This window comes from Haliotis rubra, unplaced genomic scaffold, assembly GCF_003918875.1.
Source record: "Haliotis rubra isolate DU_JTF1 unplaced genomic scaffold, ASM391887v1 Scf186, whole genome shotgun sequence".
Classification (NCBI taxonomy): Eukaryota; Metazoa; Mollusca; class Gastropoda; order Lepetellida; family Haliotidae; genus Haliotis; species Haliotis rubra.
Genome location: NW_025765847.1, coordinates 1,390,840 through 1,415,142, shown reverse-complemented (window position 1 = coordinate 1,415,142; position 24,303 = coordinate 1,390,840). Strand labels below are relative to the sequence as shown.

Genomic DNA, 24,303 nt, shown 5'->3' with positions numbered 1-24,303 from the left:
ACCAAGGCATCGGAATATGGCCACCTAGCGTGGCCCTATGGACCTGAGGCACAATCAGTATGATGATGCAGAGGTGTTCGACATTCACGCTCATGGACCTCTACTCCTCCGAGCAATTACGTCAGTGAAGTGTGACACTCCCAAATTCCAGTGGATTTCGTTGCGTTCTGCCTCCAAAGTTACAGGGCACATCCTTTGACTAAGCTTAGGCAAAGGAGTGAGGGTCAATTTGATGCTGTCCGGAACTGAACGTTAAACCTTGGAGATGCCGAGTTGTGTTTCTCTTTCACCCGCCTAGGTCGGTGTCTGGGGGGCGAGGCTTACTTGCCGAGTTGCGTCCCTTGTCTTGTACAAAGTTGCGGCCGAACACCACATTGCTCGGGAACACCCTTCTCCGTGGGAATCGTTTTTCTTAGTAAGCCAAGGGGTTCCGGAGAACTCACTACAAGCATAGGAGTTGCATGCATGCGTAACAGGCCTCCCTTGTACATCGCTATCTACGGTTGTCATCAATCCACACAGCTCCAAGACCAGCTGTTCGCACTGTCCAGACAGAAGGGTAATCTGCGGCCCGCAGTCCAACCGTGGGATAAGTGCAAGTCGTGAGATAGGATAAGTTTAAAAATTTGGAAATTTTAATATAAATTGTATATTTGTATACTTATCCTATCTCACGCAATGGATGCCCGCCCGGCCTCCCCACTACTCAGATTACAACGTTGGCTCCAAGATGAGAATGATCATTCAAGGTAGTCACGTGGGCAATTAGTGGAGCATGCTGCAAGCTTTATTAGGAACTAGGAAGCTAGTTAAGGAGAGCAGCATGGAGTGCACGGGCGAATGGACAAGGAGGCGTATGGAAAACGTTTACAGTCGTTCCACTAAAAGTCGAAGCAAGAGAGAGAGGTGCAAGTCGTGAGATAGGATAAGTATATAAATATACAATTTATATTAAAATTTCCAATATTGTTACATCTGGTCATATTTCTTGACCAAGGAATCAGTGTATGTCAACACTGTCCTGAGAAGTAATTCTAATTCAGGTAGATAACTGTGACCTATACTTCTATGGAAGACGCTTTCAGTTTTCGCATGTCTGTCATTTCAAGAATTTCATCCATGTGTACTTTCATGCATTCCTTCAAATTCATAAATAATATCAATCAAGCTATCAAAGAATTTTTTAGATAACGGCTTCCAATTCTGGTTCTTCCTGATAATGGTCTCGGTTTAACAGAACAATACCTGAGCTAGTGGGTTTAAACAAAGTGGAGAACATCTGAGGCTTTAAGTACTTGAACCTTGCTCGGTGAGCTAGAGAGTTTGATGGCTCCACATTTTTCATCTTGTTTTGCTTATTTGTATTATTTGAACATTTACTGCCCTGCTTTGACTTTACTATGTTGTCATTCACTATTAACTTCATTCCTTGTAACACCATTTGATTTCAGGCATGTTAGTGAACGCAGCACGTTTCTGCCCCGAAACGTGTCTTATTCCAACCTTGTGGGGTTGGATACATCCAGGTTTGCTATACTTCTTGACATTGTATATGATCTTTTATCACCCACCCCAACAGTTTCTGCTGGCTTGTGCCCCACGAAGATCTGGGTTACAATGGGTCTTCACATATCCTTGCTTGTAACCACTAACGAAATTGTGTGGTCAGACGCAGTCACTTACTGTAGTTTATACATGTCATCATATCACAGTTGTGTGGATTGATGCTCATGATGTCAATCACTGGATTGTCTGGTTCAGACTGATTGCAACATGAAGCAACATGATGGCAACAGAGCAGCACCTGACTACAGCATCAGAAACACAGGAACAGCTAAAGTAGCCAGGGTAGTCAATGCACAGGGCTTTGATATTCAACCAACTCTTTCAAATGGTCAGATTTCAAGACGTTAAAAAACCTTTCCAGAAATTGCGTGAATGTTTTGATGTTATGTTTACAAAACAAGTTGTTGGTTATATGTTTCCTCAAACATCAGTGAAACAAAAATTACACGGGAATGTTTTGGCGTCATGTCAGATGACTGAGATGATTGGATAAACAGACAAAATGCAGTTATAAATCAACTGCCAGTATGGAGATTATGTACTAGTTGGTTTGAGATTTATCAGTATCAGATGATATATTATTTCAACTTATGTGATAAACTATTGTGTAATTAGTAATTGAAAACTAATGTAAACTTAACTGATTCAGCAATAATGTATGTAAGGCATGAATGTTTTGTATTCTTGGGTAGAGTTATTGAAAACTAATGTACATGTATTTGTGGTTTGTTTGCGCATGATTTGTGACGTTAATGACGTGATGTGTTGTCCCCTGCCGTCATATTGTCTGGGAATTTCTAAACAAGACATACAAACTCCCACCTGCTGAAGTACTGCTTTGATTCAATATCAACCTCTTGAATCAAGAAGCTCCTGTTGTCTGTTTTGTCAATTCTGTGACATAAGCTGCTGTCAAGGGTTCACTGTTGCACAGGCATTGGCCAGAAAACGCTCTTGCACAGGCTCTTAAATGTTCACTGTCTCAGACTTGTCAAAGGTTTGCTGTGGGACAGGATTGTCTTATCCGGTCGCTGTGGTACAGAACCATGCCAAGGCTTTGCCATGGCGCTGACTGTTGTCAAGGTCGTTCTCTAACACAGTCTGTTGTCAAGGTCCTTTTGTAACACAGTCTGTTGTCAAGGTCCTTTTGTAACACAGTCAAGTTTTACTTGGCACAGACTGTTGTCAAGGTCGCTCTGTACACAATCTGTTGTCAATCTTTTATTGTGGCACAGACTGTTGTCAAGGGAATCCTGTAACAGAAGCTGTTGTCAAGGTTGCTCTGTACACGATCTGTTGTCAATCTTTTATTGTGGCACAGACTGTTGTCAAGGGAATCCTGTAACAAGCTGTTGTCAAGGTTGCTCTGTACACGATCTGTTGTCAATCTTTTATTGTGGCAGAGACTGTTGTCAAGGTTGCTCTGTACACGATCTGTTGTCAATCTTTTATTGTGGCACAGACTGTTGTCAAGGTTGCTCTGTACACGATCTGTTGTCAATCTTTTATTGTGGCACGGACTGTTGTCAAGGTCGCTCTGTACACGATCTGTTGTCAGTCTTTTATTGTGGCAGAGACTGTTGTCAAGGTTGCTCTGTACACGATCTGTTGTCAATATTTTATTGTGGCACAGACTGTTGTCAAGGGAATCCTGTAACACAAGCTGTTGTCAAGGTCACTCTGTACACGATCTGTTGTCAATCTTTTATTGTGGCACAGACTGTTGTCAAGGGAATCCTGTAACACAAGCTGTTGTCAAGGATTTACTGTGGCACAGGCCCGGTGCTGTGAAGGAAATCCTGTAACACAGGCTTTGGTAAGGATTTAGTATGGCAACAGCTCTTGCCAAGGCCTTGGTGTTTTCCAGGGATGCCTGTAGCACGGGTAGTTGTCAAGGGTTGTTTAACATGTATGTCTTTTCGTATTATATGAATGGCTATGCCTGCGGATTGTGTAGTGTACTGGTGAATGCAGACATTCTATATCTGTGTTGGATTGTGACTCACATCTAGACAAGAGAACTCTGCAGTAATTACGACACAAACTGATACTTGCTGTGATCATCTTAAGAATCTTCAATACACTTACCTAAATATGGTCACTGAAGATATGGCATGTTCTTTTTCAAATTATACATGTATTGTATTTGTTTTGTGAAGAATTTTCCTTTACTTAAGGAATTATGACCCTTACAATGTGTTTTGTGGAGTGTCAGTTTGTTAGTTCTGACTTCCGAGTTCTCTCATAGTTGTTTACGCCAACTGTAGTTACAGCTTGATTCTTCTCAGTCGTGTGTTTGATGTTTCTGCAAGGGATTTGTTTGAGAATTCTGATTTTGCCAACAACGGATTGTTCTATAAAGAAATGTTGTGAAATAGTCAGTCATATTTGATTGACATGTGTCAGACAATGTCAGGAAACAAGCTGTGCCTGCTTTACTAATCCCAACTTTCAGTTGTAGATTGTGTAACACATTGCCACTAATTTTATATTTCCTTCAACGTTTTACAGCAGTTTGCTTCATATAAAACAGAAACTGGTGCAATGACAACAAACTTCAAACTTTGACAAACAGAACCGTTTTGTGTGTGCCCCTTAACACGTTTCCATTTAGTTTTGAGAGTTGGTGCAAATACACCATGCAATCAATTCTTCAAAATGGGCCTCTGAATCTGATGGTACTGCTATTGTCTATTGGTAACGCATTGTCTGATTAAACAAGCTTGATATGCTTATAGTCTGATCTTTTATCTTCACTCTATAAAATGATCCAAGTTTTCATCATTTACTGATGTTAGAGTTTTCAAGGAAATACAAAACAAGGAGAATGGACAACAACCTTTATTTTTGTCACCAACTGTTACTTCCAGTTGTTTTACCAGTGAAACACTATTGTCACTTTGTCTCCTGAATGGAGTTCCTTCCCTGCACAACATTGTTTTACTGAGGAGTATTTATATATTTCATTATTAGATTCTTTGTCGAAACCAACTCGCACATATTTTGATTTCTGCATTATAGATTCCCTTTTGGTTTATTTTGCTTTATTACATAATTTTTCCAAATATATGTTATATTATACTTGGTGAAGGAAGCAGGGGAGGATTAACTTGTAACAACACATGGTGTTTTGTCAGTTTTCTGACTAATTGATCAAGTGCTCTGTTAATGTGTATCATTTCATTTACCATTTCATGAAATTCATTGGTTCACCAGTATTATTCACCAGTATTATTCACTAGTATTATTCACCAGCTCTACCATTACACTGAGTATTAACAAGTTAGTGTTGATCATCTGGTCCGTGTTGGTTTCCGACATATTCTTTATTGAAGTTTAGAAGTGATAGTTACACATGAACTGACTGTAGCTCCTTGTTAACCGACATATGGTCCTAACTAGTTACTTGGTTCATATGATCCCAGTTTACAGTCTGTGATCCTAGTGTTAGCCAGAGTCAGCCAGTGTGGAGCAGCTGTTGATTCACAACTCATGTATGCATGTCTGACCTGATCCTAGTTACCGTGATCCCGGTCAGTTCTTGAGTGTATAGTCAGTCATGTGTCTCCATTTCACGTGTAGCCATCTTACCCACCTTCTACAAATTCAGATAAAGGCGATCATGTTTATGATTTTGAAATTGACCAAGGGATTAAATATATTCAGCCTTGCCATTGTCCAACCATTATCTTCATACTGAGTAATTAAAACTTGTTGACTGTAGACATGCAGCGTACTGTTGTACCAACACATTGTATGTTTTTTTCATCTGATGGCCCCCAAATGTTATAAAATGTTAAAATATTTTATCAGCCTCATGTTTCTGAAAAGCCTGTATACAAATTTTAGTATCAACACAAAATTAAATAAAGTGGAACAAATCAGGGAGGAGTTTCTTTCAACTGTACTTTATTTCCACTGGCAACCACATTGCTAGGAAAAAACATCTAGAAAGCAGCTTATGAGAGGCGATGTTTGTTGGGTGTACAGATTGGGTACAGGTTATGGAGACACTGGGTATGTGTTGTGCATGCGAGTGTCAGGACTATGCATGCCGACTGACATGAATCATGCATAGTGGACTCTGTGTTACGTTGTTTAGTGTCAGCGTAGAAGTATACTTCATCACTATGTGTCATCATTCATTACTTCCTCAGTGTGACTCACACACTCACTCATTGTTGTTTATTTTGCTATAGTTAACATTTGGAATGATATTTTCTTTGCTGTTATGTATTTCACTGGTCAGGTTAATTGAATAGTAGGCACTTCAGTGACATTCAACCCTTCCCTCCATGTATTTGACCAACTGGTCTTCTCCACCTGTATTGGTAAGTCAGTAGTGGAGTAGACAGTAGACAGATCAAGGGAGCATGTATAAAGTAGACAACCTGTGTTCATCCTTTACTGGAATCAGCTGTGGAGATTGTATGAAAGTAAAAACTTATTTAGTAGATGTGGAGCATTTGGATTTCGTAGTAAACAATTTCCTTTCATCTTTGTTCCCTTATTGTTTTCTGTCATATACCTTTGAAATAAGAGGGAATGCTCACATTAATATAAGAGATTTCATGACTCTAAAATCCAGCTGCTCATATTAGAGTAACCATGTCAGAGTTATTGTGCTAAATGTTTACGTGTTGCTGTAATGTTCTCTCCATGGCCACTTTCCAGGCATTATCACCAGCGCCGGAAGTCAATGATTCCAAACTTGTCCCAGGCTAGCTTCGGGAACATTGGGTCAAGTGTGGACCTCAAGAAGCTGAATGAGGAGTACCAAGGCAGCACTCCACACCACGAGGCTGCCAAGCTGGAGATGGTGAAGGTCGACGTGGACAACAACATGGTGAGGAGCTTGCCATGTGATTTTTGTATTAAATGGGCTGAAAAAAAGAAACATTCCTGCTGAACATTTTACACACACAACTGTCTGATCTAACCCAACTTGCACTGGGATCATTGCCCAAGACTGGTTATCATTTTCTATACACGTCTTTTCTTTGAGAGAAGCAGATAATTTTCAGCTATGACATCCAGAATTTCAAGCAAATGTTCCAGTAATTGACAGCCTTAATGGAAGAAAGGGTGTGTTAACTTCATGCATGGAAAGTCAAGGTCAGACTAGGTCACCAAGACTGTTCAGACGTGATGTAATGTTCAACTGATGTAAAAATGAATATGTTTGTTTGTTTCAGACTGATGGGGTACACATAGGAATCTCTGCTGCCGAGCCAAAGCGTAATGTGCAGGACATTATGCGGCGAATTCCTGCAGGCGCAGAAGCCAGCATTGTGCTAGTTGGTAACGTCGACTTCCTGGAGAAACCGGCAGTGGCCTTTGTTCGTCTAGAACAGGGTCAGGTACTGGACAACCTCACAGAGGTGCCACTGCCTACTCGCCTCGTCATCATCCTCCTTGGTCCGGAGAGTGCCATGGACTATCACGAAGTGGGTCGGTCCATTTCTACACTCATGGCCAATCAGGTGAGTACGTCTTGTTGGTGGGTCCATTTCTACACTTATGGCCAATCAGGTGAGTATGTGTTGTTGGTGGGCCCATTTCTACACTCATGGCCAATCAGGTGAGTATGTCTTGTTGGTGGGTCCATTTCTACACTCATGGCCAATCAGGTGAGTATGTCTTGTTGGTGGGTCCATTTCTACACTCATGGCCAATCAGGTGAGTACATCTTGTTGGTTGGTCCATTTCTACACTCATGGCCAATCAGGTGAGTATGTCTTGTTGGTTGGCCCACTTCTACACTCATGGCCAATCAGGTGAGTATGTCCTGTTGGTGGGTCCATTTCTACGCTCCTGGCCAATCAGGTGAGTACGTCTTGTTGATGGGTCCATTTCTACGCTCATGGCCAATCAGGTGAGTATGTCTTGTTGGTGGGTCCATTTCTACACTCATGGCCAATCAGGTGAGTATGTCTTGTTGATGGGTCCATTTCTACGCTCCTGGCCAATCAGGTGAGTATGTCTTGTTGGTGGGTCCATTTCTACGCTCCTGGCCAATCAGGTGAGTGAATCTAGTTGATGGGCCCATTTCTATGCTACGTTTGTGTGTGGCTGGCACAATTCCAATGAAAATAAGGAAGAAAATATCAGTGATGAAAATGGTTCCGATATATCCATGTATCTACCAAGCACCTGTTACTCCCAGCATGTAAATGGCTGATTTGTCTCTCACTTCCAGAGTTTCCATGAAGTGGCTTACAAAGCTGATTCGAGGGAACAACTTCTACATGCCATCAACAGTTTCCTGGATGACTCCATAGTGCTGCCCCCTGGTGACTGGGACCAGAAGACGCTGCTGCCAATCATGGACATGGCCCGGAAACGTGCTAACCTTCGACATCGCAAGAAGAAAAAACTTGAGGAACAAACAAGTATGTTGGAAGTACTTACTAAAACTAATTGATCAGAACAAAACTATTACTGTCTGTAATTAAGGATTTACGTCAAGGGTCCTTGTTACCATACTGTCAGAAATGAAGGATTCAGAATTATTTAGATCCTCTTGAAATAGTTTCCTACACTTAACATTGTATGACCATATGTGTGTCTCCAAGTACACCTCATCCCGGCATATTACCATGTGATCATGTGTGTGACACTCACTGTACACCTTGACTGTACGCAGACAATCTCAACCCCAGCATATTATCATATGATCATGTGTGTGACACTCACTGTACACCCTGACTGTACACAGACAATCTCGACCCCAGCATATTATCATGTGATCATGTGTGTGACACTCACTGTACACCCTGACTGTACATAGACAATCTTGACCCCAGCATATTATCATGTGATCATGTGTGTGACGCTCACTGTACACCTTGACTGTACACAGACAATCTCAACCCCAGCATATTATCATGTGATCATGTGTGTGACACTCACTGTACACCCTGACTGTACACAGACAATCTCGACCCCAGCATATTATCATGTGATCATGTGTGTGACTGTACACCCTGCTCACTGTACACCCTGACTGTGACATGCTGACAATCTCAACCCCAGCATATTATCATGTGATCATGTGTGTGACACTCACTGTACACCCTGACTGTACACAGACAATCTCGACCCCAGCATATTATCATGTGATCATGTGTGTGACACTGTACACCCTGACTGTACGCTGACAATCAACACACTCACTGTACACCCTGACTGTACACAGACAATCTCGACCCCAGCATATTATCATGTGATTATGTGTGTGACACTCACTGTACACCCTGACTGTACACAGACAATCTCTACCCCAGCATATTATCATGTAAATTGTGTGTGACACTCACTGTACACCCTGACTGTACGCAGACAATCTCAACCCCAGCATATTATCATGTGATTATGTGTGTGACACTCACTGTACACCCTGACTGTACACAGACAATCTCAACCCCAGCATATTATCGAGTGATGATGTGTGTGACGCTGACTGTACGCAGACAATCTCGACCCCAGCATATTATCAAGTGATCATGTGTGTGACGTTCACTGTACACCCTGACTGTACGCAGACAATCTCAACCCCAGCATTACCATTACCATGTGATCATGTACACCCTGTGTACGACACTCACTGTACACCCTGACTGTACTCTGACAATCTCAACCCCAGCATATTATCATGTGATCCTGTGTGTGACACCCACTGTACACCCTGACTGTACACAGACAATCTCGACCCCAGCATATTATCATGTGATCATGTGTGTGCCTATCTTTGTACACTGACTGTACACAGACAATCTGTGACAATGTGTGACCATGTGCGCCTCTCTGCAGCCCTGCTGGACAAGGAACACAAGAAGATCCCCACAGACCCCCTACTGCGGACTGGCTGTTTGTTTGGCGGTCTCATCAACGACATCAAGCGGCGCTACCCTCACTACGTCAGTGACCTGCGAGACTCCATCAACCTCCAGTGCCTCATGGCACTCGTCTTCATCTTCTTTGCCTGTTTTTCTCCATGTATAGCCTTCGGTGGAATTCTCAGTAAGATATGCCATGTTTATTTATAAGTTGATTGCCTTGTAGAAGCTGTGAAGCTTTTGACTTAGCAATACACATCTACCGCAATGTTGTTTTACCTGCAGTCAGAGTATCACATTTTGACTTCATGTACTGTTATTCTTATAAGAAGAAACTAACTTGGACTGGATGTCAGACTTGGTGACTGAGATGATTGTTAGTCACACCAACAGTTTTGACTCACAATATCAACCACTAGTTAGTCTTGACCGATATAGTTACAGGCTGCTGTGATTTGACTACTGTTGACTGCAGTTTAAGACAACAAATGTGAGTCTTAATTACAAGAAGTTGACGTTTGTGTTGACCAAGTTCATTTGAAATCAGTTATTACCTGTAGCCACGTTGACATCAATTGTTGCTACCTGTAGCCACGTTGACATCAATAGTTGCTAACTGTAGCCACGTTGACATCAATTGTTGCTACCTGTAGCCACGTTGACATCAATTGTTGCTACCTGTAGCCACATTGACATCAATAGTTGCTAACTGTAGCCACGTTGACATCAATTGTTGATATCTGTAGCCACGTTGACATCAATTGTTGCTATCTGTAGCCACATTGACATTATACAATTATTGACTTCTAGTGAGGTGATCCAATGATTTATCGACCTTGGACATGTGATATTCACCTCGGCTTTGCCTCAGTGAATATCAAATGTCCAAGGTCGATAAATCATTGGATCGTCCGAACTGAAGTCAATAATTGTTTTATTATATGACAAAAGTACTGAATACCTGTTCTTCTGTGACGTAGAAGAGACTCAATATAAGCTGGAATAGGCTTACAGCTAACAGAGGCAGTATTAGTAAATGAAAGCAATTTTTTCATGAAGATAGGCTTTTTTTTTGGCACTTGCCATTGCCCTTCTGGTGTGCATGCATCTTTTTCCTTCAGTAGACGATTTATTTCCTCTTCTGACACAGTCATGAATCTTCGCAGTGTTGTGTCGTCTGCCATTTTGATACAGATGGGACAGAACTCTAAACCAACACAGTCACAGGGACAAAGCGATGCCTATCGCTTCCTTATGTAGCGTTACGCACGCAATGCGGAGTTCACAGCTGGAATATCCCAAATCTATTTTTAGCCACGGGAGGTGCTTGGATTGTTATATCATCCTCGCTTGACGTGGCGAGGTTGACATCGCTTAGCGTCACAGCTGACGTGACCAAGTGGGCCGATCAGAAAGGCGGAAATCTACCCGTCATATAATGATAAACAATGTTGCTGGTAGGTATCCAGTATTCTGTAGGTGTACCCCCATCAATTGTTGTTGCAGGTGAGAAGACCAAAGGCATGATGGGAGTCAGTGAGACGGTGGTGAGCACCTCGCTGTGTGGCATTGTGTTTGGCTTGTTCTGTGGGCAGCCGCTGCTGATTGTGGGGGCCACTGGCCCAGTGCTGGTGTTTGAACAATCACTGTATAAGGTAAGAATTGCTTCTGTATCTAGGATTCCAAACTCAGGCAAATGTTTATTATTTTATTGTTTTGATCCAATTTGGGAGTGCTAACTTTAACAGTGCATTCCATGCCAGAATGTACATTATAACCTCTTCCTCTTTATTGTACTGATTCCTGGTATCAGTGAAATACAATTCACCTCTACCAGGCCGTAACATAAGTGTGCCTATGTCAACATGAACAGGGAAAGCTTTTCCAAAGTTTTAATGTGCAACTGTCATTGCTGCAGTGTGAAGGCTGAGGATCTGCCACTGATAAAACCATGGTAACTTTACATCTGTCACCAGTCTGTGCTGTCACCAGTAGTCAATAGCTGATTATCATGCCAACTTGAGCATAATTTTATTCTACTGATTCACTTAAACCGATCAGTCGTTTGTTTCAGCATCACACTGATGTCAAATATTTACAGTTCAGGTCAGTTTAGTTCCAGTCAGTCAAGCAATCATGCTATCTACTTGCAGTTCTGTGATGCCAATGACATTGAGTTTCTGTCATTCCGGTGCTGGATCGGCATGTGGGTGTGTATCATCACCTCGGTAACGGTGGCACTAGAAGGAAGCTTCCTCATCCGCTACGTCACACGTTTCACTGAAGAGATATTTGCCATTCTCATTTCGCTCATCTTCATCTACGAGGCTATCAAGAAACTTGATAAGGTGAGTGTGGGTGGCTCCAGTTGAGAGCTTGGTTTAGAAAGTCCTAGATGAAGTGAGTGTGGATGGCTCCAGTTGAGAGCTTGGTTTAGAAAGTCCTGGATGAAGTGAGTGTGGATGGCTCCAGATGAGAGCTTGGTTTAGAAAGTCCTGGATGAAGTGAGTGTGGGTGGCTCCAGTTGAGAGCTTGGTTTAGAAAGTCCTAGATGAAGTGAGTGTGGATGGCTCCAGTTGAGAGCTTGGTTTAGAAAGTCCTAGATGAAGTGAATGTGGATGGCTCCAGTTGAGAGCTTGGTTTAGAAAGTCCTAGATGAAGTGAGTGTGGATGGCACAAGTTGAGAGCTTGGTTTAGAAAGTCCTGGATGAAGTGAGTGTGGATGGCACCAGTTGAGAGCTTGGTTTTGTTCATTCTTTCTTTCTGGTCTTGTTAGTGAATTAATATCAACTAATTATCCCCAACTAATTTTGCGGTGGATATTAAAATGGACTCCGTCCGTCCGTGCACATTTGTCTTTTCCGAAGCAGAACTCTCAAAACGTTCAATATTTCTTCACCAAACTTGGCACATACATGGATCTGGTGGTGTACTGGTGCCTTTTGGTAGTTTTGGAATTCTGAATTAAATATTTTTGGTGTTTCCATGGCAACAAGTTTGACTTTGACTGAAATTGGTGGTAGTGCTCTTTTCCAGAGCAGAACTCTAAAACCGTTCACTATTTCATCACCAAACTTGGCACATAGATAGATCTGGTGGTGTACTGGTGCCTTTTGGTAGTTTTGGAATTCTGAATAAAACATTTTTGGCGTTTACATGGCAACAAGTTCGACTTTGACTGAAATTGGTGGTAGTGCTTTTTCCGGAGAAGAACTCTAAAACCGTTCAATATTTCTTCACCAAACTTGGCACATAGATAGATCTGGTGGTGTACTTGTGCCTTTTGGTAGTTTTGGAATTCTGAATAAAATATTTTTGGCTTTTCCATGGCAACAAGTTTGACTTAGCCTGAAATTGGTGGTAGTGCTCTTTTCCGAGACAGAACTCTAAAACCATTCCATATGTCTTCACCAAACTTGGCACATAGATAGATCTGGTGGTGTACTTGTGCCTTTTGGTAGTTTTGGAATTCTGAATAAAATATTTTTGGCTTTTCCATGGCAACAAGTTTGACTTAGACTGAAATTGGTGATAGTGCTCCTTTCTGGAGCAGAACTTTCAAAACCTTTCAATACTCTCCTTCCACTTTTCTAGATACACACCTAAATATTTGACATAATCATAACTCGTAGACATAATCATGAAAAGTATTTTGCCATTGCGGGGGATATTGATGACTGTGTCTTCTTGTTAAACTTGTTTATCTTGTCCATAGCCCGCGTTTAGGCAATGGTTACCAGCAACCTATGCTTGAAGGAGGCAAATAGACAGATCCCGTGGTCATATATCTTCGGAATTTAGTCTCTTAGGACACTGATGATCTTAAATTTTCCTGATATTAAGTCAGATAGTAAGTCTGTTCCAAACCTGCTTATCTTCAGGCCACCGTTATGAAGCTTGAATGTTGATGAGTACACCCCTCTACAATGAACACAAACAAACTTTTTATGACATCACCCAACTTTACCATGTCACTCTGTGTCATGTTGATGATGATGATGATGATATCTATTTCAGACTTTCACCTACCATCCTCTGAATGCTGTGTTCTGCCCCAATGACACGGAGCATGCCGTTGACAGTAGTAATTACCCTGACCTGTACCGCAACATCACCAACTTCACTGACATCACCAACATCACCAGCAACAACAACACCAACAACAACACCAGCCCAGCATATGATTCGGATGACCATCATGAAAGGCGCAATGAACCAAACACCGCTCTCCTCACAACCATCTTGGTGCTCGGGACTTTCCTCATAGCCTATTTCCTGAGAATCTTCAGGAACAGCAAATTCTTAGGCAGGAGTGTGAGTATACACGTCACATGTATCCATTCTCTACAGTTGCCATCTGTAAGTTAGTCTGATTTCAGGAGCCCAGTACAGTACTGTTGGCTTAATGAAGACTTCTTTGTTAATGCTAATTTATCCTTGTGGATAGAGATCTACAATATTTGAAGTTTTGACATCTTTTTTGGCATCGCTTTGTGTTGTCGACGTCTTTTTGGAATCACTTAGAATTGTTTACGTCACAGTCTATCCTTCTGTAGGTTTGTAGTCCATAAATATGATGTAAGCTCCATGTATGTGTTGTGTTTGTAGGTGCTGTAGTGGTGATTATTTTGTTACAGGCTCGTCGAGCTCTTGGAGATTTCGGAATCCTGATCGCCCTCGTCCTCATGGTCCTGCTTGACTACTCACTTCAAGACACCTACACTCAGGTCAGTAGAAGACCAGGTCACCTGAATCCTGCCCAGTGTGGTTCCTGAGTTCCCCATACTTGTAGTCTTGGTGATGGTGGGGATTGTGGGGCACATCAGTCACCCTGCACACCATGCCTGTGTACCTGGTGGGGATTCTGGGGCACATCAGTCACCCTGCACACCATGCTTGTGTACTCTGGTGGGGATTCTGGGGCATATCAGCCACCCTGTACACCATGCTTGTGTACCTGGTGGGGATTCTGGGGCACATCAGCCACCCTGTACACCATGCTTGTGTACCTGGTGGAGATTCTGGGGCACATCAGTCCACCCTGTACACCATGCTTGTGTACCTGGTGGGGATTCTGGGGCACATCAGCCACCCTGTACACCATGCTTGTGTACCTGGTGGGGATTGTGGGGCACATCAGTCACCCTGTACACCATGCTTGTGTACCTGGTGGGGATTCTGGGGCACATCAGCCACCCTGTACACCATGCTTGTGTACCTGGTGGGGATTCTGGGACACATCAGCCACCCTGTACACCATGCTTGTGTACCTGGTGGGGGATTCTGGGGCATCAGTCAGTCACCCTGTACACCATGCTTGTGTACCTGGTGGGGATTCTGGGGCACATCAGCCACCCTGTACACCATGCTTGTGTACCTGGTGGGTATTCTGGGGCACATCAGTCACCCTGTACACCATGCTTGTGTACTCTGGTGGAGATTCTGGGGCACATCAGCCACTCTGTACACCATGCTTGTGTACCTGGTGGGGATTCTGGGGCACATCAGTCACCCTGTACACCATGCTTGTGTACCTGGTGGGGATTCTGGGGCACATCAGTCACCCTGTACACCATGCCTGTGTACCTGGTGGGGATTCTGGGGCACATCAGTCACCCTGTACACCATGCTTGTGTCCCAGGTGGAGATTCTGGGGCACATCAGTCACCCTGTACACCATGTTTGTGTACCTGGTGGGGATTCTGGGGCACATCAGTCACCCTGTACACCATGCTTGTGTACTCTGGTGGAGATTCTGGGACACATCAGTAACCCTGTACACCATGCTTGTGTACCTGGTGCAGTTTCTGGGACACATCAGTCACCCTGTACACCATGCTTGTGTACCTGGTGGAGATTCTGGGACACATCAGTCACCCTGTACACCATGCTTGTGTACCTGGTGGGGATTCTGGGGCACATCAGTCACCCTGTACACCATGCTTGTGTACCTGGTGGGGATTCTGGGCACATCAGTCACCCTGTACACCATGCTTGTGTACCTGGTGGGGATTCTGGGGCACATCAGTCACCCTGTACACCATGCTTGTGTACCTGGTGGGGATTCTGGGGCACACATCAGTCACCCTGTACACCACCATGCTTGTGTACCTGGTGGGGATTCTGGGACACATCAGTCACCCTGTACACCATGCTTGTGTACCTGGTGGGGATTCTGGGACACATCAGTCACCCTGTACACCATGCTTGTGTACCTGGTGGGGATTCTGGGACACATCAGTCACCCTGTACACCATGCTTGTGTACCTGGTGGGGATTCTGGGGCACATCAGTCACCCTGTACACCATGCCTGTGTACCTGGTGGGGATTCTGGGGCACATCAGTCACCCTGTACACCATGCTTGTGTACCTGGTGGGGATTCTGTGGCACATCAGTCACCCTGTACACCATGCTTGTGTACCTGGTGGGTATTCTGGGACACATCAGCCACCCTGTACACCATGCTTGTGTACCTGGTGGGGATTCTGAAGTAGGTTACCCGTGAATGCCCAGGGTAGAATATTGATCTTCAATAACCCATGCTTGTTGTAAGAAGCGACTAATGGGATCGGGTGTTAAGGCTCGCTGACTTGGTTGACACATGTTATCGGTTCCCAGATGTGCAGAACGATGCTCATGCTGTTGATCACTGGATTGTCTGGTCCAGACTTGATTATTTACAGACCGCCGCCATATAGCTGGAATATTGCTGAGTGCTGCGTAAAACTACACTCACTCACTCTGGGGTACGTCAGGCACCTTCTCAATACCAATAACCTCATTTTAATCTCTTGCTTAAATCAGGCATCCATACCATTGATGATTTTCAGTGTTGAATTTGTATCTTGATGAGATTCATTACAGTTATACTTTGACTCAACTGTTCAATGAATGTTTACAGAAACTGGAAATCCAGGATTCTCTCAGTCCCACATCCAAGAAGCGGTATGGCTGGTTTGTCAACCCGATGGGGAGCAAGAATAACATGGAAGTATGGATGGTGTTTGCAGCCATAATCCCTGCCTTCCTCATCTTCATCTTGCTTTTCATGGAGATACAGCTCACTGAGTGAGTCAAAGTTGCACACACGCTACACACAGACTACACACAGACTACACACACAGATGTATAGCTGTCTTGTGATGCTGACCTTTTAATGATTGTGACCTTGAAATCTTGAAAATTAGGACTCATAGATATATTTTGAAGATAATTCAGTTATTAACACAAAATTAATCTTGAAACCTTTTCTTTATGTCGAGTTCTCTCAAGTTGGTTTTAAATTACTATTGATGATATTTCAGTTATGAACACGTAATGAATCTTAAAACTTTTCCTTTTATGTCAAGCTCTCTCAATTTGGTTAAAACCACTATTATTCTGTTAATGTTGGAAAATGTCTCTTTAATGCTAATTTTCTAAAACTGTGCTCTTTAAGGGTTTGAACAAGGTGCACTCTGAACATACTGAAAACCTGCAGTTAGTCATCAGGTGATATGTGAAAGATATCCTTGAACATGAAACCAACATTTCTCTGTGCCTGTGCAAGTTATTCATCTTGTTTAAAAATGAAACAGTTCACATTGTTCACAATTTTAGGGTCATCCTTAATAAGAAAGACAGAAAGCTGAGGAAGGGGCGCGGATTCCACTTGGATCAGTTTATCATGGGCGTGCTAACATTTGTGTGTGGCCTGCTTGGACTGCCTTGGATGTGCGCTGCCACAGTTCGCACTGTTGCTCACACATCCGCCCTCAGTGTCTTCTCCAGCACACACGCCCCTGGAGAGAAGCCCAAGCTGCTGTATGTTATTGAGCAGAGACTTACCAATGTCATGGTCAGCTTACTTATAGGTGAGCATAGCAATATAGATGTTGTCAATTTTCTGGGTATTCCAGTAGAGCTGAATTAGCACTTGGGTACAGTATGCATTCGTCTTTGTCCTTCTGGTGTTTCTCGGTGACAGAGGCAGGTTGATTCAACTGATAAATCATTGTGAAAATCCCTAAAAGTTGAAAACTGAAAACTACCTGCATTCTCTACACAATTTTCGGCAAATTCCATTTAACGAATTCAAATTGATGTGTGTGGGTTTTGAGGGGTTCTCACTGTACTTATGTTCCATGGTTACAGGTGTTACCCTGTTCATGGGACCCCTGCTGCGAGCTATCCCTGTGGCCGTCCTTTTTGGGGTATTCCTCTATTTGGGGGTGTCCTCCCTCAATGGTGTGCAGTTCTTCCAGAGGATCAAACTGCTCTTCATGCCAGTCAAGCATCATCCAGAGTTTGGCTTTGTGCGCAGGGTGAGTATGTTATTATTATTATGTTATTATGTTATTATATGATATTTATATAGCGCACATATCCAGGCAACTAGTGCTTGCTCAAGGCGCTGGTATTTTTTCCCTTGATCATTGGATGTCAGTTTCAACGGTACATTGTGTTATCAATCTCAACTCCCTGGGGAGTATACAACTCTTGGCGCACCGAGTTATTGTGGCTTTCTCATCCTAACGAGGTACCCATTCACAGCTGGGTGGACTGGGACACATAGTCACAGTACTTTGTCCAAGTTCACTGCACGTTGCTGTGCCCGCAACTAGGTGTTTGCACGTATTCATCTGGCCAGCATCTGGTCATATACCAACGGATTCATGGGTTCTTTTAAGTGCACAGGGTTGTGTACTGTACACTAGGGGTTGTGACAACACTGAAAGAGTCTGCACACAAAGTTGAATCCAAGGTTTTTACACCCGGTCACAGGTGTGCTTGATCCCGACACCTCAACCTCGCTGGATCACTAGCCTGGTGACTTAGCCAGCTCGCCCACCGCTCCCCATAACATGTCTGGACATTTGTAGTGATTTCCATAATTTTGAAGGCAGGGAATAGTAGAAGCAGAGTTTTGTGCAAAATAATCATTGGAATCAGGGATGTTTGGTGATGGATGGGCACTCTGTGATGGTGACTAGAGTTTTACTATTGCTGTGTATTCTGGCTGTGGACTCAGTGATATAAACTAATGGTTTAACTATTTCTGTCTTTGAGGTATGAACGTTGTAATGTAGACTAATGGTTTAACTATTGCTGTGTTTGAGGTCCAGAAGTTGTAATGTAGACTAATGGTTTAACTATTTCTGTGTTCGAGGTCTGGAAGTTGTAATATAGACTAATGGTTTAACTATTTATTGCTGTGTTCGAGATCCAGAGGTTGTAATATAGACTAATGGTTTAACTATTGCTGTGTTCGAGGTCCGGAAGTTGTAATATAGACTAATGGTTTAACTATTGCTGTGTTCGAGGTCCAGAAGTTGTAATGTAGACTAATGGTTTAACTATTGCTGTGTTCGAGGTCTGGAAGTTGTAATGTAGACTAATGGTTTAACTATTTCTGTCTTTGTAGTACGAACATTGTAATATAGACTAATGGTTTAACTATTTCTGTGTTCGAGGTCCAGAAGTTGTAATGTAGACTAAAGGTTTAACTATTTCTGTGTTCGAGGTCCAGAAGTTGTAATATAGACTAATGGTTTAACTATTGCTGTGTTCGAAGTCCGGAAGTGTAATATAGACTAATGGTTTAACTATTGCTGTGTTCGAGGTACGAACGTTGTAATATAGACTAATGGTTTAACTATTGGTGTGTTCGAGGTCCAGAAGTTGTAATGTAGACTAATGGTTTAACTATTTCTGTGTTCGAGGTCAGGAAGTTGTAATGTAGACTAATGGTTTAACTATTTCTGTCTTTGTAGTACGAACATTGTAATATAGACTAATGGTTTAACTATTTCTGTGTTCGAGGTCCAGAAGTTGTAATGTAGACTAATGGTTTAACTATTTCTGTGTTCGAGGTCCAGAAGTTGTAATATAGACTAATGGTTTAACTATTGCTGTGTTCAAGGTCCGGAAGTGTAATATAGACTAATGGTTTAACTATTGCTGTGTTCGAGGTCCAGAAGTTGTAATGTAGACTAATGGTTTAACTATTGCTGTGTTCGAGGTCCAGAAGTTGTAATGTAGACTAATGGTTTAACTATTGCTGTGTTTGAGGTATGAACGTTGTAATGTAGACTAATGGTTTAACTATTGGTGTGTTTGAGGTCCAGAAGTTGTAATGTAGACTAATGGTTTAACTATTTCTGTCTTTGAGGTACGAACGTTGTAATATAGATTAATGGTTTAACCATTTCTGTGTTCGAGGTCCAGAAGTTGTAATATAGACTAATGGTTTAACTATTTCTGTGTTCGAGGTCCGGAAGTTGTAATATAGACTAATGGTTTAACTATTTCTGTGTTCGAGGTCCGGACGTTGTAATGTAGACTAATGGTTTAACTATTGCTGTGTTTCGAGGTCCAGAAATTTGTAATGTAGACTAATGGTTTAACTATTGCTGTGTTCGAGGTCCAGAAATTTGTAATGTAGACTAATGCCATTAATTGTCCCCCGCCGCAACGCGGAACGGGGACTATGTATTCAGCGGTGTCCGTAGTTCCGTACGTCCCGATTCTTGTTAACGCGATATCTCATGAACTGTTGTACCCAATGTCTTCAAATTTGGTGACAGCCTACATTGGGGGATAACGCAGACACCAGTAAATTTGGGTGACCTTGACGGTATTTTCAAGGTCACCACGACACTTTGACCACTTTTCAAACTCTTGTTAACGAGATATCTCATGAACTGTTGTACCCAATGTCTTCAAATTTGGTGACAGCCTACATTGGGGGATTACCCAGACACTACTCGACTTGGGTGATCTTGACCTTATTTTAAGGTCACCACGACACTTTGACCAGTTTTGAAACTCTTGTTAACAAGATATCTCATTAACTGTTGTACCCAATGTCTTCAAATTTGGTGACAGCCTTCATTGGGGGATTACACAGACACCACTTCATTTTTGTGACCGTGACCTTATTTTCAAGGCCACCATGACACTTTGAACACTTTTCAAACTTATTTAAACGTGATATCTCATAAAACATTGCACCCAGTGTTTTCAGTTATGTTGACAGCCTACATTGGGTGATTATGCAGACACCAGTCATTTCAGGCATCTTGTATGTGACATAAAAATAAAAAGTAGTAAATATAGATATTCCTTTCTTTAGCGGCGGGGGACATTGCCATATCAGTGGCAAACACTTGTTATTGATGCGTTCGAGGTCCGGAAGTTGTATTATAGACTAATGCCTGTTATTATTGATTCTAATGGCGGACTCGGTAACAGAGATTGATGGCTTTAGCTATATATAACTGTGTTCTAGGACTTTGTGAGGGAGGCTGATGGTTTAACTATTGTTGAGTTCTAGGTGCAGCAGACTTAAAAAGTGATGGAGGCTGATGGTTTAACTATTCTGTGTTCTAGGTGCGGACCCTGAAGATGCACATCTTCACCGTTATCCAGCTTGTGTGTCTGGTCATCCTGTGGGTCATCAAGTCCACTCAGGGTGCTCTCGCCTTCCCATTCGTCCTCCTGTTGCTGATACCGCTGCGTCTTCAGATCATGAGTCGTTTCTTCAACAAACAGGAGCTACACGAGGTATGCCACATTATCATGACTTCTACCATGACACTGAATAATGCTTCACTGCTTAAATTTCTTTTCATACCTCTTAATATAGCCTTCTTGCACAAAAATATGTTTGAATACATTACTGTGTTTCATATTGATCCGTAAAGAGAGCATCCTGTATCAAATAAAGAATAATGAGCACTGAATCTACAACAGAGGTGCCCTCAACAGTGAAAACAGGTTCTCCTCTGTCTCCTGCCACAGCTGTAGGGGTGGTGGGGTAGCCTAGTGGTTAAAGCGTTGGCTCTTCACACCGAAATCCCAGGTTTGATTCCCCACATGGGTACAATATGTGAAGCCCATTTTTGGTGTCCCTCGCTGTGATATTGCTGGAATATTGCTAAAGGTGTGGTAAAACCATACTCACTGACTCCCACAGCTGTAGATGCTACGATGTTACACAAGGTCACCGTGTAAGAAGTCCTATCCTGCATCACAAGGTGGCTGTAATATTACTGGGGTGGGTTCACTCAGCCCACTGACTCTGTTTTGAACTTGTCGGCCAACATTATCACTGTTCTCTCTTGTTGTTCCAGTTGGATAAAGAAGAGGACGAGTCTGATGATGATGAGGATGAACCTGACTTTTACAACCAGGTTCACATGCCAATATAACAGCACATCTTGTATCCATCCAAGCAATACCAACAAATTGCAGCTGGAGTAGAATCTCCTGGATTACCTGAAATCCATCCACCAATCAAATATAAACCCATCCTTCCAGCCTTCACCATACAATTCTTGTAAATGCCAGGTTTGTCTACTGTGATCATCCAGCCAGGTGGTCAGCTGCCAATACAAGGCTGTCATTGAATGGGATTTATACTATAACTAGTATTAAAACACCAATATGTTGTGTGCAAGTAGGGAATAAAACTTTGACATCATAATGTCTGGAAGCCCTTGGGTTACACTTCATGAAGACCTAAAAAATGTGTAAAACATGCAAAACCATCCTTCCAAGAACGTTTGGTTCAGTTCGTCTCAAGGCTCTACCGCTAATTTGTTAAGGATGTATCATGTTGAAGACAGCAAACTGTTGGCACCTCCAACACTGACAGGCTGAGGAGGATTCAGATACTCACGATGTGTGTGGAATCTCTGTAAGATGGAGGACTTGGAAACCATTGTATGTTAATGATTTCAGTTTTGTTCTTGTTCCTGGATGAATTCTTCGAATCAATGGATTTTATGCTAACAAATGGCATGGCTGCATTATAAATGGTGCTAATTTACTTAGTTGAACCTAATTCTTTGATAATTTGCTTCCTGTTGCTGTGGCCTTTCGGGTTTGAAAGCTTTAACTGATTCAGATTTCTTAAACTTTTGTTCTGTCTGTGTTGTTGTGTGGGTTCGATTTTGAAATACAACAAAACCGAACCTTTGACATTGATGAAAGATCCTATTTATATATCAATGTTTATGATGACTATTTATTTTTCTTTCCATATTTAAACAAATATATTGTTATTGTTGTTGATTACCGTCAGTTGAAGAAACAATAAGTGCTTTATGTATGTGTTGGTGTGGATGGATGCCTGTTGCAATCTGGGACATCACCACGTCAATATATGGACCAGATAAAAGAATCACGGACGACAACCCACAACCTATTTAGAATGAAACATTCATACAAGTTGAATGGAGAAGATGTATTTGCCTTGTTGTGACTGCTTGATGCACGCTGTACAGAGGGCTGTGATCGGGACAGAATTCTCCACGGAAGCTGGACATGTGTGTTTGTCATTGCCCTGGTTCATCCGTGTCTGCTAGTGAATACGCTGACAGCCATTGGTGTGTTTTCATATATAATCAAATGCTGTTGTGTTTTGAGAAGTGTGGGAGGTAGATGATACAAGGAGTCTGTCGGAACTCAGCTTGAAGAGTAACAGTTGAGGGGAGCCTAAAATCTGTGGTAATGCCTGATAATAGGGCAACAATGTTGTGGCAACCATGGATGAGTGGAGCTTTAGAGCTGTGAATTGTTTCTGTTATATTTTGTGTCCATTAGACAAGATGTGTTTGTGTCTTCAGTTTGAGCTTAGCTGTATGGCCAGACAGACAACTGCCTGCCTTTTGTATGGCTAGATGCACAACCATGTGTCTGTTGTTTGGCTTGAAGGGTTGAAGGGACAACAAAATAGCAAATAATTGAAGTGTGTGCCTCCTAACTAGATGAAGCAAGTTAGTGAAGTGCCATAAAAATGTTTGCAGGTGCTTGCTCAACCAATCAACAATATGATTGTGATAGTGAGTGCGTGAAAGAGACTACATTGTTGGTTTCATGTACACTTAGAGCTTCATGGACTCCCTGTGGTGTATGTTGACACTCTGTGACGTATGTGGAGGCTCTGTGACGTATGTGGAGGCTCTGTGACGTATGTGGAGGCTCTGTGACGTATGTGGAGGCTCTGTGACGTATGTGGAGGCTCTGTGACGTATGTGGAGGCTCTGTGACGTATGTGGAGGCTCTGTGACGTATGTGGAGGCTCTGTGACGTGATCTGGAGGCTCTGTGGACGATGTGGAGGCTCTGTGACGATCTGGAGGCTCTGTGACGTATGTGGAGGCTCTGTGACGTATCTGGAGGCTCTGTGACGTATGTGGAGGCTCTGTGACGTATGTGGAGGCTCTGTGACGTATGTGAAGGCTCTGTGACGTATGTGGAGGCTCTGTGACGTATGTGGAGGCTCTGTGACATATCTGGAGGCTCTGTGACGTATGTGGAGGCTCTGTGACGTATGTGGAGGCTCTGTGACGTATGTGGAGGCTCTGTGACGTATGTGAAGGCTCTGTGACGTATCTGGAGGCTCTGTGACGTATGTGGAGGCTCTGTGACGTATGTGGAGGCTCTGTGACGTATGTGGAGGCTCTGTGACGTATGTGGAGGCTCTGTGACGTATGTGGAGGCTCTGTGACGTATGTGGAGGCTCTGTGACGTATGTGGAGGCTCTGTGGACGTATCATGGAGGCTCTGTGACGTATGTGGAGGCTCTGTGGACGCATGTGGAGGCTCTGTGAAGTATGTGGAGGCTCTGTGACGTATGTGGAGGCTCTGTGAAGTATATGGAGGCTCTGTGACGTATGTGGAGGCTCTGTGACGTATGTGGAGGCTCTGTGACGTATGTGGAGGCTCTGTGACGTATGTGGAGGCTCTGTGAAGTATGTGGAGGCTCTGTGACGTATCTGGAGGCTCTGTGAAGTATGTGGAGGCTCTGTGACGTATATGGAGGCTCTGTGACGTATGTGGAGGCTCTGTGACGTATATGGAGGCTCTGTGACATATGTGGACAGTTAGAATGAAACCTTGTGGCCTCTCCAT

General features: G+C 42.9%; 2 protein-coding genes and 1 long non-coding RNA gene across 3 annotated transcripts in view; 2 read left to right on the top strand and 1 right to left on the bottom strand.

The window, feature by feature from the left end:
• Positions 1-23,485, top strand: part of LOC124273928 (anion exchange protein 2-like) — a 103,432-nt gene extending 79,947 nt beyond the window's left edge. Inside the window, exons 15-28 of the mRNA XM_046709271.1 lie at positions 1,452-1,526; positions 6,241-6,412; positions 6,762-7,049; positions 7,766-7,958; positions 9,379-9,588; positions 10,911-11,059; positions 11,558-11,752; positions 13,422-13,718; positions 14,042-14,131; positions 16,308-16,474; positions 17,006-17,259; positions 17,540-17,709; positions 20,777-20,950; positions 21,520-23,485. Of these exons, the coding sequence (XP_046565227.1) occupies positions 1,452-1,526; positions 6,241-6,412; positions 6,762-7,049; positions 7,766-7,958; positions 9,379-9,588; positions 10,911-11,059; positions 11,558-11,752; positions 13,422-13,718; positions 14,042-14,131; positions 16,308-16,474; positions 17,006-17,259; positions 17,540-17,709; positions 20,777-20,950; positions 21,520-21,597 (2,512 nt within the window). The 3' untranslated portion in view covers positions 21,598-23,485. The remainder of the gene's footprint in view (positions 1-1,451; positions 1,527-6,240; positions 6,413-6,761; positions 7,050-7,765; positions 7,959-9,378; positions 9,589-10,910; positions 11,060-11,557; positions 11,753-13,421; positions 13,719-14,041; positions 14,132-16,307; positions 16,475-17,005; positions 17,260-17,539; positions 17,710-20,776; positions 20,951-21,519) is intronic.
• On the top strand, positions 1,533-2,872 carry LOC124273962. Its single transcript, XR_006897796.1, has 2 exons — positions 1,533-2,707; positions 2,757-2,872. It is a non-coding gene; the product is annotated as an uncharacterized LOC124273962 (long non-coding RNA).
• LOC124273927 (mucin-2-like) lies at positions 23,275-24,303 on the bottom strand. The gene has a single exon (XM_046709270.1). The coding sequence runs from the start codon at positions 24,301-24,303 to the stop codon at positions 23,275-23,277; it is 1,029 nt and encodes a 342-aa protein (XP_046565226.1).